The sequence below is a fragment of the Equus quagga genome, chromosome 2, assembly GCF_021613505.1.
Source record: "Equus quagga isolate Etosha38 chromosome 2, UCLA_HA_Equagga_1.0, whole genome shotgun sequence".
NCBI classification, from domain to species: domain Eukaryota; kingdom Metazoa; phylum Chordata; class Mammalia; order Perissodactyla; family Equidae; genus Equus; species Equus quagga.
This window is the reverse complement of record NC_060268.1, coordinates 81312779-81329016: the sequence shown is the minus strand read 5'-3', so window position 1 is coordinate 81329016 and position 16238 is coordinate 81312779. Positions and strand designations below refer to the sequence as shown.

The 16238-nt window shown below is 38.9% G+C and overlaps 1 protein-coding gene across 2 annotated transcripts in view; it reads right to left on the bottom strand.

The window, feature by feature from the left end:
* The window catches only part of TTC23 (tetratricopeptide repeat domain 23), a 99428-nt gene that overhangs the window by 41157 nt on the left and 42033 nt on the right, over positions 1-16238 (bottom strand). For both annotated transcript variants that reach the window (XM_046655322.1, XM_046655321.1), the window contains exon 6: positions 12776-12953. In XM_046655322.1, coding sequence (XP_046511278.1) covers positions 12776-12953 — 178 coding nt within the window. The remainder of the gene's footprint in view (positions 1-12775; positions 12954-16238) is intronic.

Here is a 16238-nt window from a genome sequence, read left to right as displayed (position 1 = left end):
CAGGGCTGGCGGACTCTTATCTTACTGGGCCTGTCCCCTCGGATTTGTAAAACGTGAAATAGTTCTTGAAGAGAAAACTTGATGACTAGTAAAAAGATTGTTTCTAGTTATGCAGGCAGGCCCCATCATATGAACAGTCGACCTAAAACACTGCGAGTGTTCTGAGTGTGGACACCCAGCTCTTGGCGGGAGGGAGAGGTGATTTTCTTTTCTCACTTGGTAACGATTAGAGGATCACTGACTTAGGGAAATCTCCTCTCCCATAGCAAAGTAGAGAGAACACAAGTACTCAAGGTACATTTGCGGGCTTCAACTGTGTTGTCTATAGACCCTGGAGATGAGAACACTCATCAGGAAAACAATAGAAGTCTTCAACTTGCTAACAGCCGAGATCTCTTTGTAAAGCTGAGAGCTAGCACTAGGGAGGGACAGAGGAAGAAGGGAACTAATATTTTTAAGCACCTACTTTTCCCAGGATAAACACCAGCTTGCTTAATCTCAAAATGACCAGTGAGAGTGATACCAACTGCACAATTTACAGATGGGGAAATGAACACTCAAGGAGACTAAGCAACTGTCTGAAGGTCACATGGCGGGTCAATGGCAGGACAGAGATTCAAACTAAGGGCTGGGATTCCAAATTGTATGCTTTTCTAGTCTTAACACCTGGTCATAGAGAGGGTAGAAGTTACAGAAAGGTGACTTTCAAGTCAATAGAGTAAAGAACTATTATTATAGTCAGAACTATTATTAGAGTCAGAGGAATGGTTGCTAAGTAGCAGACTCAGTCCAGAAATTGAATGGACTGGCTAGAGGGAGCATGAGCCTCCAGTATTTGGATACTTATGGAGCTTCTGAGAACTATCTTTAGACGGATGCCATAGAGGGGAGCCAGGCAGTGGATGGTGGACAGAGCAGACGTTAAGGGGCTTTCCACTAAGTGTCTCTGTTTCTGCTTTGATTCAAATGTGTGCCTTTATTCAACTCAAGTCCACTTGCCATTGTGAGGTGTGAGCTTGCTGTGTTTCTTTGAAAACTGACCAGCTCTGCAGCCCTGCCAAAGCTGCCATTCCATCCTTCAGCTTTGAGCTGAATTCCTTGCGCAAGAACGGATCGTGTTGCAGTCCAAGGTTGCCACTTCCTGTCCTTTCCCATCTCTGCCAGTAGGGAAGTCTTGCATGGCCACTCAAACCACAGGGCCCTGAGGCAGCTGGAGAACCTTGGTGAAGAAAGAGATGGAGCTGGGAATCCCCAAGGGGAGTAGATGAAAGGGAAGTCACTGGGTGCAGAGGGCATTAGAAAACTGAGTTCTGCAGGTCCCCAGTTAAGCCAGTTTCTTTTAATATCACCAAAAGTTCTCAGTGGCAGCTCTCCAGTTGTCAATATGAGCTCCTCCAAAGGGCTGGGGGAGAAAAGGCTCTACTCTCTGTAAGTGTTAGCATCCAAATAGACGTGTTGGGGGCTTCTATTTTCATCTTCTTTTGGTTGGAAGTATGTATTTCTTAAAAACTACAATTTTAGATTATATGAGTAACACCTGCATATCATTTTTAAAAAATCCTAAGTGGTAGAAAAGAATAGACAATTACAATTTTAAATGCCCCCTCCCTTCTGTCTACAAGCCTCACTCTCTCTTCTCCCCATTCCCAGTCTGACTTCTTATGGCTAACTGCTATCAACAGTTTCCTGTGTATCCTCTCAGAAATATTGATATACTTACACAAACACACACAGGCACATGTTCTTAAACACACACACACAAGACCATACCAAGGCCCTGCCCCCTCTCAGCTCAGCTTCAACTCCTGCCACCCACTCTGGGCTCCCACCACAATGGCTCCCCTCTCCCCTCTCCTCAGCCTTTGGGGTGTCTCATTACCAGTCCTCAAGGGATCCCACGCCAGGTCAGGCTGCCCTGTTGGGAGCTCTCATAGCACCCAGTACTTCTCCTTGTGGTGCATGTCACAGTTGTCGTTTTACATTCATCTGCGTGACTATTCAACTAAGGTCTATCTCACGCACTAGGCTGCACCTCAAGGGTAGGACCCCTGATGTCTGGACCCTCCATCACAGTCCCAGAGCCTACCACTGTGCCTGGCACATTGCAGTGTTCACTCAGTTATTGACTGAATGAATATGCTGGTCTACATTTGGCTTTTAAAAATTAATAAGACACTTTGGACATCTTTCACGTCAGAACAGATACATCCACCTCTTTCTCTGTGATGGTTCTACAGTATTCCATCACATGGATGTATCATAATTTCATAACCAGGTCCCCATTAATGGGTTTTAAAGGTATTTCTAATTTTTGCTCTTTCCAACAACACGGTTTCACTGCTTTCACATCTTTGCACGCTTGTGCATGTATGTCCGTTAGGTAAGCCCCTAGACGTGAAACTGCTCGGTCAAAGGGACCATGCATGACAAAACTGGAGAGGGAATATCAAATGCTTTTCCCCAAAGTGGTGCCAATCCCCACTCCTCCTGGCAGTGCATGAGGATGCCTGCTTCCTCGTCCCCTTGCCACATGGGGTATCAGCAAACTTTTTTATTTTGCTCATAGGTAGTTAAAAACAGCATCTCCTTTGTTAAATCGCATTTCTTTAATAACAAGTGAAGCTGACGACTGTTTTTGTTAGGTTATTGGCCATTTGTATTTCTTTTTCTATAAATTGTCTGTTCCTGACTTTTGTCCATATTTCTATTGAGTTGTCTTTTTCATCTAGATTTTATAAGAATTCTTTCTATATTTCCCCTCTTTGACATTTGCTTTTTGACTTTACGATATGTTGTCACAAAGAAGTTTTTCATTTCTATGCTGTCAAATTTATCAATCTTTCTTTCTCTTTTTTCTCCTTTCTCTGACTCTCAATCTATAGCTACCTGTTCACATGCAGAGGAAAGGTGCTCAACAAGTGTCAACATTGGCTACTTCTAGTAGGGGAGACCTGGGATGACTTATAACCCATTGCTTTGTGCTTTTCTGTATGGCTTCATTTTTTTTTATAAACCACATAATCATTTTTATAAAAAAGAGTTCTTATTTAAAAAGAAACAGTATGGCACCTGGATTTATGTCATTCACATGTTAGAAAATGTTGATAATGAATAAAATCATAATTGTATTCTGCATCTTTTCTAATTTTAAACAAAAAAGGCTAGTATTGTCAGAGATTTTGCACTTGTCTAATTATTTACAATAAATCAATTGCACATTATAGCACATACACAGTAGTTAACAAGCGCCAATCAGAAGCACTGCCATTTGCTGAGGCGTCTGAACCTGCCAGGAGCCAGGCCTCATCAAGGCCAATAATGTGCCCAGAGCAGGAATGTGAAGCTAGATTTTCTGACCCCTAAGTCTTTGGAAGAGTAACTGATAAATTAAATTATTTCATTATACTTTGCAAATTAAACTCTAAATTTGGGCACTACTGAGTGGCAGAGCTATTCTAAAAACTGAAAAGAGAAATACACAATTCAAGTGTCAGAGATGTGAAAAGGCAATGCACACTGGTGCAGGGTTAATTTATACTCCTGGAAAACACACACCCACAAACATGCTCTTGCTCACATAAATGAAACCCTGTGATTTTTCTTTTGGATAGGAAAATAAGGTTCTATTGCCAAAATCTGCCAGGAGTAGTTTCAGAAACGATCACATTTGCACAGTTTCTCACGGTCCCCTGCTGCAGAGGGACGAATGGGGCCGAGGGCAGCTCTTTCATCAGTGTCTGAGACTGCGCCTTCCCTGGGTGGTGGCTCTGCAGGGCTGGCTTTATTTTCCTCCATTTTAATGGATTAGTTCCTAAAATACTTTGGAACTTTTCTACATTCTAGAGAAAATAAAAGGTCTTTTCTCTCTCGGTGTTCCTCTCACTCCAAAGGAATTAAAAGTGAAAAACAAGAGGAGAAATAACAAAGCCCCTTTTCTTTGTGTGCCTAATAAATGGCTTTGAGGCATGGGCTCCCTTGGAGAGCTGAGGCCACACTGTACCTTTCTGTATCTTAGGTAAAGAAAGAAAAAGGGAGCCTTAATAAACGTTTAATAATTACTGTTAATAAATAAGAGCAGCTTACCCTGGCAACATGCCTAATGGTGCACAGAGTAGTTCCACTTTGAAACTTCGTGTAGTTCTGTGAAGTGGACAAGGTCTTTTGTAGGGGTTCTTTTTCTTCTTTGAGAGGTTAAATGACTTGTATAAACAGAGGGTAAACAGAAGAATCTAGACTCCAATTCAGATTTTCTGATTTCAAATCCAATGCTATTGTGACTTCGCCAAACTATCTCTTTAACAATGATCAGCAAGTATTTATTTAACACTCTCTAATCTTTATTAACCTTGAGAATAAACAACAATAAAAGTCACCTATCAAACTTTACAAGCATTTATAAAAACGAGTAAATTCCTCCCTAACCCAAATACAGAGAAATCCTTCCAACTTAGAATCAAAATCCAAAAGCAAAGAAAGCAAAGCTTGAAAATTTGAAAGCATTCAGAAAACTTTTGGATGGCAGAAAACATTGTGAATCCACACACAAAAAATTAGAGCTATTAAATGAGTTCGGCAAGGTTGCAGCATACAAGGTAAACATACCATTTGTATTTCTATACACTAGCAATGAACAATAGGAAAAGGAAATTAAGAAAACATTTCCATTTGTAACAGAATCAAAGAAAACAAAAAGCCTGGGAATAAATCTACCAAAAGAAGCGTAAAACATACTACAAAACACGGCTGAAAGAAATTAAGGAAGACCTAAATAAATAGAGATATGCTATGTTCATGTATTGAAAGGCTTAATGTTGTTAAGATGTCAATATTCCCCAATTGAAATACAGGTTCAAGTACTCCTTGTCAAAATCCCAGCTGTTCTTTTTTTCAAAAATTTATAAGCTTATCCTAAAATTCATATGAAAATGCAAGGGACCCAGAATAGCCAAAAAATCTTGAGAAAGAATAACAAAGTTGGAGATGTCACAGTTATGATTTCAAAACTTACTTCACAACTTGTACATAAGTGTTCACAGCAGCATTATTCATAACATCGATTAACTTAATGAAAAACCACAGTAATTGAGACAGTGTGATACTTGATGTGGGGTCGGTGAGCCAAGGAGTCGAAAGAAAGATTTCTTGGACTCTCAAGATCTGGCAGTAGTGCTCTTTTATTTAGAGAATAGTGTGGAATAGCATGGGGACAGGACCCATGGGCAGTCAGAGCTGCTGCGTGGGGACAGGGCCCACGGGCAGGAGGAGCCGCTGCTGCTGCCCCAAGTTGAGGGTTAGAGCTAAATTTAAGGCATAGGTATATGTGTTATCTCTTTACAAGACAAAGGAAAGAATATGAAAAAAAGTTAAAATGGTATCAGTGCAGGTGGGGTCTGGTCACTGGGTGATCCCATGACTTTTAGACAAGAATCAAATCGGATTAAGTAAAGGTCAGAAGCCACCACCCTAAATCAGTTATATGAGATTGCCAGACAGCAACCAACTTAAGTTCTTGCCTTCCCCATTAAGAGTTTCTAGGGACAAGGTCATCTCTCTTCTTCTTCCTGGTACAGAGAGGGAGGCAGCTTTTACAGATAGAGATTTACCTTACAAATGTAAATGTGTCCCAACAAGGGCAAGTTCCATTCCCCAGAGCCTCCCTCCCTGTCCCAGTTTATCAAAAGCAATCAGCCCCAAACAATCCCGATGCCAAAGAGACATATCCTGGGGTGGCCAATTTCAGGTCCCTACAAGGTCATCCCCCCTTCCTTCACAAGTGCAAACATTTCTCGAAGAGCAAACACATTCCAGTCCTCGGAGCCTGCTTCTCATCTGCAGTTTTAAAAGTAACCAGCCTAAAATCCTCATCAATACTGACATAAGGATAGACATGAAGATCAATAGAATAGAATTGAGAATCCAGAAATAAATTCCTACATTTATGGTCAATTGACTTTGACACAGATACCAAGATGATTCTGTGTTGAAAGGATAGTCCTTTTAATAAATGCTGCTAGGACAACTGGATATTCACATACAAAAGAAGGAAGTTGGACCTCAACCTCAGATCATATAAAAAAATAAACTCAAAATGGATCAAACACCTAAATGTTAAAAGCTAAAACTATCAAACTTTTAGAAGGAAACAAGCCTTCATGAACTTGGATCAGGCAATGGTTTCTTAGATGTGACACCAAAGGCACAAGCAACAAAAGGAAAAAAGGATACATTGGACTTCAACAAAATTAAAAACTTTTGTGCTTCAAAGGACACTGTCAAGAAAGTGAGAAGAAAGCCACATGATGGGAGAAAATGTTCACAAATCATACATCTGATGAGGGTCTAGTAGCTAGTAACCAATATAAAGAGCTCTTATAAGTCAACAGTAAAAAGACAAGTAACCCTGTTAAAAAACGGGCAAAGGATTTGAATAGGCATTTCCCCAGAGAAGATTCACAAATAGTCAATAAGCATACAAACAGATGTGCAATATCATTAGTCATTAGAGAAATTCAAATCAAAACTGCAATGAGATACCACTTCATACTCACTAGGATGGTTAAAATAAAAAAGAGAGACAATAACAAGTGTTGGTGAGGGGGTGGAGAAAGCAGAACTCTTACGCATTGCTGGTGGGAATGTAAAATGCTGAGGCCACTTTGGAAAACAGCTTGGCAGCTCCCCAAGAAGTTTAATATTGAGTTACCACATGACCCAGCAACTCCACTCCTAGCCTTACACCCAAGAGAACTGAAAAAATTCCATATAAAAACCTGTACATGAATGTTCATAACATTATTTATAATATCCATAAAGTGGAAACAACCCAAATGTCCATCAGCTGATGAATAGAGAAACAAATGTGGTCTACGTGGATAACAGAACACTATTCAGACATGAAAAGAAAACAAAGTACTGATACATGACAAACATGGATAAACCTTGAAAAAAATACGCTAAATAAAAGAAGTCAGACACAAAAGGCCACATATGGTATGATTCTATTTATATGAAATGTCCATAATAGCCAAATCCATAGAGACAGAAAGTAGAGTGGCGGTCACCAGGAGATGAGGGGAGGAGGGGAAGGGAAATGACTCCTAATGGGTACAAGGTTTCTATTTGAGGTGATGAAAATGTTCTGGAATTAGATAGTAGTAATGGTTGCACAACTTGTGAATATAATTAAACCACTAAATTGTACACTTTAAAAGGGTGAATTTCACAGTATGTAAATTATCACAATAAAAAACACTATGAACAAAATGAAATGTAAATGACAAATTGGGTGAAAATATTTACAAAATACATCATAGATAAAAGGGCAATATGTGTAATATTTAAAGAACCTTTAACAGTTAAGGTAAAGTAGATAAAAATTCTACTAAAAAGTGGACAAGTGAGGGGCCAGCCTGATGGCATAGTGGGTAACTTCGTGTGTTCTGCTTCAGCAGCCTGGGATTCGCAGGTTTGGATTCCAAGTGTGGACCTAGCACCGCTTGTTAAGCCATGCTGTGGGAGCATCCCACATAAAATAGAGGAAGACCGGCACAGATGTTAGCTCAGCGACACTCTTCCTCAAGCAAAAAGAGGAAGATTGGCAACAGACGTTAGCTCAGGGCCAATCTTCCTCACCTACACACACCAAAAAGTGGACAAATGATACGAATAAGTCACAAAAAAGAAAATTCACAAAATATATTGAAGTCCTTTAAACATATGAAAAGATATTCAATTCCATTTTAAATAAGAGAAATGCAGATTAAAACTACACTGAGATGTCACTTCTCACCTATCGGCTGAGAATAATTCAAAAGCTTGACCATCCACTCTTTTGGAAGAGGCTGTGGGCACACTCATACACTGCTGGTGTGGCCTACAAATGAGGGGAAGCCCAAGGAAAGGCAATTTGGCAACATCCTACAAAACTACCAACACATGCTCCCTTCAACTGAGCAGTCCCACCTGTAGGAATTACTCTGCGAATACAACTCCAACAATACAAAAGTATATGTGTCTAAGATTATTCATTACAACATTATTTGTAACTGCAAAATATTGGAACCTACCTAAATGCCCAAACATAGGAAACTATTTGAAAAAACCACAGTATGTACATAAAATGGATTATTATACCCCTGTACAAATGAATACAGATTTCTACGAACTGCTACAAAGTGATTTCCAGGATATATTGTTAAGTGAAAAAAGCAAAGGTATACACAACAAATAAATAACTTGGTGGGAAGAGGGAGAGACATTCCTAACAGTAGAATGTCAACTGATAAATGTGGATGGAATGGCAGAATGGAAAATCATTAACTTGCAAACATCAAGTAAAGACTGGTTTGGGAAACATTCATCAAAGGATGCTAAACCTAGAGGGAAATTTCTAAGAGGAGTATGATATGTATCTGGTCTTCACAATGTCTCTCCATAGAACGTTTATTGGCTATACAGTGGAAAATAGTTACTATACAGTGAAGAAGCTATATATCACTGTGACTGAGTGATAAAAATCAATGTCACCAATGAAGGACAGATGACAACACATGCCTCCAGATGCACACCCAAAGAAAATACTATAGTCTTCTGTAGTATTCAAGCTGGGCATGTGTTGTTGGAATCGTCATGAGGAAACATCAGATGAACCCAAACTGAGGCACTGTCCACAAAACAACTGACCTATATTCCTCAAAAATTTCAATGTCATAAGAGACAGAGACAGGCTGAGAAACTGTTCTAGATTGCAGGAGACCAGAGTCATGACAACTAAATGCAATACATGATCTCGGACTGGGTCTTGTGTTGGAGGGAAAAAATTGCCATAAAGGATGGTATTTGGACAACTGACAAAATAGAACATGGTCTGTACCAATGTTAACAGTCCTGAATTTGATAACTGTATTACAGTTACCTAAGAGAATATCTTTATTCCAATGAAACATACGCTGAAATATTCAGGGATAAAAGGATAATGATATATTCAACATACTTTCAAATGATTACAAAATATAAATAATTATCGCTCTGAGTATATGTGTGTGCATATATATATGTGTTTGTATGTCTGTCTAAACAGATAGGGAGAAAGAATGTGGCAAAATACTTTAAAATGGTGAATCTGAGCCCCATGAACAAGAAGCCATTTCCCACTCACACAGCACTACGGGCTCCTAAGAGAAATAAGGCCTGATATACTGGAAGGCTGCACTTACATTTGGATCCTTTGCTGATCGCTGCCTTCAGACATTTGAATTTCTTTCTCTAAGCCAGTGTTTCCTAAATTGTGACCTGGGGAAGACTAGCGTCTCCTGGCTTTATTAGACCCTCCTCTCGATTCATAATCCACATTGGCATTTTTAAGGCACTATAAAACCCTGTGTTGAAGACATCTGTTTAATTTTAATTCAATATTTCTCAAATTTATTTAACCACGAACACCTTTTCTAGGAAGACCTATGAACTCTTGTGAGATGCTAGTATCCCGCAGAATACAGTTTGGGAAATGCTTCTCTAAACCAAACTCAAATCTTTGCAATGCATACTGTTGGGTCTTAGAAGCCAAGTTTCATTCCAGTGAATTTTATTAGTGTAATGGCCCTTGCCGGATGACTCTCAATGGATTATCACTTGGTGTCTTTCTTTGAACTTTAGAAACTGTACAGCAAAGATAGAGCCAATACTTTGAGGGCAGATCTGGATTTAGTCAGGAAACAGTGAGAGGATATGGACTAAGAGGAAAATTAAAATTAAAGTTAATTTGAGACTCTAGTCTGTAAAATGGAAGCAAAATAATATTTAAAAGTTGGTGTGAAACTGGTTCAATGAAGAACAAAGGAAAACCAACTTCTGGTGGCAAAGAAAGTCTAAGCAACCCTTTGGCAGAATGTCCATATGAATTGAGAATTATAAAATATTCTTCTTTCCTCCCAGAAGTTTAACTTTTGGAAATTTACACTAGTAAACAACTCAGGAAAAGAAAAAATTTTTTTGTATAAGAATATTCAGAATTATTGATACTAACAACAAATTGCAAACACACCAGTGCTCTTATGCTCAGTAAGTGGTCCCACCAGCCTCAGAGTGACCTAAACCACAAACCTGGTGTAAAGCTGGACCCCTGCATCTCCTTCACTCCCCCACATCTGCACAACTCCCAGGCCTGTCATTTCTACTCTCCACCTCTGTCAAATTTGTTCACGTCTCTCTATTCTCACAACGCCACCTGAGTCCAGGCTGTCATCATCTCCTACCTCGACTCCTGTGGCCATCTCCTGAGTCATCTCCCTGCTTATCTCTCGGCCATCCAGTCCATTCTCCATACTGCAGAGCGATCCTTCTAGACTGATAATCTGATGATGTCAATCTCCCTGCTTGAAAACCTTTAACTGCCCCTAGGATGCAGCTCAAATTCCTTAACGTGACTTTCAACACCCCACCTCAATGATGCCTGTCTACTGCCTTTACCATTCCCATTGCCCAGGCATAGGAAATTTCTTACAATTCCCCCAACGTGTCAAACTTCGTCTCACCTTCAGACCTTTCCATGTGCTCTGCCCCCTTCCTGCGTCAGTCTCCCACACCTCTTAGTACTTTTTGAACAGGTGTTTACCTTTACTACCTTTGCTTCCTCACATCTCACTCATTATACAATCTGGTTTCAATCACTGCCTCAATATTTCCTTCAACAAGGTCATCAATGAAAGAAGGAAAAAGGAAAAGGAAAAGAAAGAAAAAGAAAAAAGGGACGGAAAGAGAGAAATTTTAAAAAATTCGTATGTAGCACTATATATCAGGCACTGTGCTGAGCACTTTACAGATCTTAACTCATCCATCCTCCCAACAACTCTATGTCCTCCATTATAGCAGCAGGTATTAAAGAGGGTAACATAAAGGATACCTCTTTCTTTTTTTACTTGTCCTCCTGTTTTTCTGGCAAATTCTTCTCTATTTCCTGTGCCAGGTTATCCTTCTTTACTTGACCAATGGATACTGAAGTTCCTCAAGACTGTCATCAGTCCTTTTCTCTTCTCACTCCATAGACCCTTCCTAGGTGATCTCATCCTCTCCCAAGGAAATCACTGTGTACGAGTAGATGACTTTCTGATCTATTTTCTGAGCTCCAGTCCTGATTATCTAACCACGTAACTGTTTCTTCCATTTGTATGCCTCATGGGCATACCATCAAAACCTGAGCTCACCATTTATCCATCACCCAGTCGCACCTGCTCTCCTACTGTCAATGGCACAAACATCTACTCAGTTGTCCAGACCAGAAACCCAGGAGTCATCTTTGATTCTTCCCATTCCTTCTTTTTCTCACATCCAATCAATCTCCACGTCTCATCAATTCTGCCTCCTAAATCTTTGTCGAACCCATCTACTTCTCTTCACCCTTACTATCATCATCCTAGATCAAGCCAAAATCATCTTAGGTCTTCGCTACTTCAGTGGCCTCCTAACTGGTTTCTCCACTTCCACTCTCGGCACCTCTTCCACAATCCATTCTCTATATGTCAGCCAGGATAATTTTTCTAAAAAATACTGGGTTTCAATCTGGGCTATGCCATTTATTGGCTGTGTACTCCTGGGCATACCACACAAACTTCCCAATTCTTGACCTCCTCATTTATAAACCGGAAATAATAATATGACACAGGGTGGTAATAATGATAAAGAGAGATAATCCAGATAAAGTGAGAGAATAGGACTCTAATAAATTGTAGGTAAGAATATAAATGGTCAGACAAATTTAAAAAGAAATAGCAATAAAGTACTCTCAGTACCATGTCATTATATCTCACTGAAATAACAGGAATGAGTTAGTCTATATTTTACAACTTTAACAGGGAAAAATTCTCAAAAACAATTTGAAAGGTGCTTTTAGCAGATGATTTGTTACAAAAACATTCAAACTCACTGTGATGGTTAATTTTGTGTGTCAACTTGGCTAGGCTATGATGTCCAGTTTTTAGGTCAAATACTAGTCTAGACGTTGCTGAGAATGTATTTGGTAGATGTGATTTAACACTGACAATCAGTAGACTTTGAGTAAAGGAGATTACTCTCAATAAAATGGGTGGGACTCATCCAGTCAGTTGAAGGCCTAAAGAGCAAAAGGGTGAGGTTTCTCGAAGAAGAAGGAATTCTGTCTCAAGACTGTAAAACAGAGATCCTGCCTGAGTTTTCAGCTGGCCCACTTACCTTCTTACTGATTTTGGACTTGTCAGCCCCCACAATCATGGGAGCCAATTCCTTAGAGTAAATTTCTCTCTCTCTCTTTCTATGTATTTATCCTATTGGTTCTGTTTCTCTGGAGAACGCTGACTGACACACTCACAGAGGAATCTTAAAGTAGAATAGCAGCTAACACGTGATGACTCGAAGTGGCTTCAGGTACAGATTTTAGAGCGCAGTAGAAAAGATCCCTAATCAGTTTGATAACATGAGCTCTAAAGAGATTAAAGACTAAAGGATACAGACATGTTGTCTGGGAAATACAACTTAAATTATGCACCTAATATGAGAAAAGCCATCTTCAGGGAGTCTCAGGCTGTTTGTGGAGCGTCCACCTGGCAACAGGGCACTAGCATCTGATACTCACCCACTTGGCCCTCTATACAAAGATGTTTGTTGAACATCTACTCCAGGCCAAGCGTTGTACTTATCTAGAGCAGATAACAAAGCCGGGCATTCTCAGAGCTGCTATTCCGCTTGTATCTATGATAAGCCTTGGGTCTAGATCAGCGTTAGCAGCCAGTATGGTGCAGCTTACCTGTAAAAAATGGTTGACGGATGCGTCGTGGAATCCCAGGGCTTGTTCTACACCTGCTAATTCCCTCAGTATTGGTACACACTCAAGACTTTTTTCACCTTTGCTGATCTCAATATATTCTAAAGCCTCTTGGTAGTGGGGCAGAGCTTCTTTTGATTTCTTCTGACCTTGATATACTCTAAAAAAAAAAAATCAAAGGGATTATTTTTAAAATAATTAAGAAAGAAAATACTGAAAATATAGGTGTGCTGGTGGTTAGGATTTGGCTCTCTGACCCCTGTTGTTCAGGTTTGTTTCCTTGCCAGCTAAGCTTTTCTCTCCTCCCAGAGGCAGCAGGGCATCACGGTCAAGAGAACGGACTTTGGAATAACCAGGAAGGTTCAAATCCTGGTTCCACCACCTTACTAGATGTACAACCTTCAAGTTGCTTAACACTTCCCTCATCTGTAAGTTAAGAATAACAACAGTGCCCACTACATTGGATTATTATGAAAATTAAATTAGTTAATATTCATAAAAACAGTCTCTGACACATATTAAGCGCTATGTAGGTGTTGGTTTAAGCATGCATAAAATATTCAACAAAACAATAGTAATCATAAAGGATACTGAGATGATGATAACTAATCTGTTGAGAAATTATAGAAATTTCCCAGTTTTGGTGAGGATGTGAAGCACTCTCATTAACTGTTGGGGAGAATATAATTTGGGCATAAACTTTTCTATTTCAAAATTACATGTATATATATATATATATGTACACACACATATTTCTTCTAATTACACTTCTAGTAGTTTATATTGAAGAGATACTCTGACAGGACAAGAAAACAGATATAAGAACATTTACCTAAGCATTCATTGTAATAGTGGAAAAGTACAAAGCACTTAACATACACCAATAGGAGAACATCTAAGCAGGTTACAGTAAGAACACCTATACTGTGGAATGTTATGTAACCATTAAAGTTAATGTTGATACATATTTATCAGCATAGAAGTATATCCACTATATATTCTTCAGCAAAAAAAGGCAGATGACAAAAATACTTTGTTTAATATCTTATGCATATGAAAATTTTATATCTAATCTATAGGTCCACATATGCATGAAGAAACATCTGAAAAATGATCACTAAAATGTTAGCAATAGTTATCTCTAAGGAATTGGTTGTGAGTGATTTTACTTTTCTACTTTATACTTCCTAAATTTCCTTCTATAAAAGTATATTACTTTTACATTAGACAAATGTTAATTTAAAAATTATAAGTAAAGGCAGCAGTGGGAAAATATTCTGGTAGCTTCTTGGGATAAGACTCTCTTGTGTACAAAAAGTATCCCTATATATCATTCAGCAAACACAATAACAGACATTTAAAAGCAATCTTCTCTAAAATATTTGCCAAGACTATTAGAAACTTTTTTGCATGGAAAAATTTTAGGTACAAAATTCATAATGAAAGCTATCAACTCTTCCTATGGTGCCCTGCACCCCAGAATCTTTACTACAAAAAGGCCTTACAATTTCCAAATTGCCCATGGGTAAACTGAGATGATATCTGAGAAAGTAACTAAGAGACCACAAAAAATAGGTGTTGTCTTCGACTCAATCATTGGGTATTTTTCACCACTGTCTTTGCTCTCCAATAAATTTCACAGGAATTGACTGACAGAAGTAAAGATACTTTGCAGCTCTGTGGTTCAGATGGCCATAATGAAATAAAATGCTCACTGAATAGTTTATGAGCTGGGATCCCTTCTATAATTGTAAAGAGGTTTACAACATGGGAAGAGGTCAGGGACATGCTCCTGGACCAGGCTGTAGCTTGCAGCAACTCTAATCTTGGACAGGAAGAGATTAACAGGTGACCTGTAATACTGGATTTGCCTTCTGACTCTTAATGAGCTTAGAATGTAGTGGGATAATAAGTAGTGTCATAAGTGAAGAGAAAACCTACTAGCATCTTTGGTGATAAAAAGAGGCTATGAAACCTATGGTTGGTAACAAATCACTTAGCCAAAGAATTAGATTCCTGGTAGACAAAGATTAAATAATTGAAGAGAGGAGTCAGCAAACTGTGGCTTGTGGGCCAAATCTACTCAGTGTCTGTTTTTGCAAATAAAGTTTTATTGGCACCCAACCACCCACCTTGTTCACAGATTGTCTACGGCTGCTTTTGCACTACAATGGCAGAGTTGAATAGCTGCAACAGATACCACATCACCTACAAAGCTTAAAATATTTACTCTCTGTGCCTTAACAGAAACAGTTTGCCAACCTCTGGTCTAGAATCTAAAGAAAGTCACATACTTTCCAAATGATTCCAGATTTTTTCCCACTTAATTTAGCCTAGAGAACTCAGACAATGCCACAGATTTTTGAGCAAAGGAAAAAAATATTCATCTGCTTCCTTTCTCATCTTTGTAAATGATGAAGAGTGTGCCAAAGAAATAAAGAATAGGTTCTTTGTTTCCAAGGCTGCTTGTAAATGTCAGAAGAATAGTAAATATAAATGCCAAGATGATTTCATTTGGACAACAGCTTTAAAAGAAAGCAATATTCAAAGCTTAGTAATCAAGCTCATAAATGAGAAAAAATAGAAAAGTAAACAATATCAAGGTAAATGTTAATTCCTGTATCAAAAATTCTTCCTTTTCCAAGATAGGACACTAAGGAAAAGTATTTGGGGGTTTGTAGTGGTGAAGATCAGGGACAACTTGTAGCCATCTACTATCTATCTTAGCCAAAAGCACAGCACTGCACTCCAAGTTAATGCGACAGCACCTTTTCAGGTTTCAAAAAGTCACTCTTCAAATACTTGACTCTCAGAGAAAATTTTATAGAAAAGAATACAGGCTGAGAGGCAGGGCAATCAGTTACAAGTATGGCTGCAGGAGTAGAAAACCCAAACTGGAGTTTGAGCATCCTTATTTCCTAGGCTGCACAACCTTGGGCAAGAGCAAAACGCCTCTGAACTTTGGTTTTCTCATCTGAACACTGGTGTCGAATAGAGTTTTTGTGAGAATCAAGTAAGATACCTGAAAGAGCTTTGTAAATGAAAGCAAGCCATACAGATTGGTATCAAGTGTCTATACATAATCATATCTTTCACTCCTTCCCTTCCCAACCTGTAGTCTCAAGGGAACTGAGTGGTGCAGCCTCAGGTTGTTCTCATGTTGAAATGAGCCCAGCTGTGGTCTCAGCTTCCTCCCACCCAGCCACAGAAGATTTTGGAAAGTCTAAATAATAGGCAGAATCAGTTAAACTTGTGTGCAAGTGAGAAAGGCATTTTCGTATCCAACTGAGCTTTTCAAAAAATTGAGAACAACTTATTATAAAAATAATACATAATCATCATTAAAAGAAAAGATATAGAAAAATTAAAATATGTAATTACAACATCCAACGATATGTGCTGTACATCTTGATATATACCCTTCTAGATGATCTTCTATTGTACT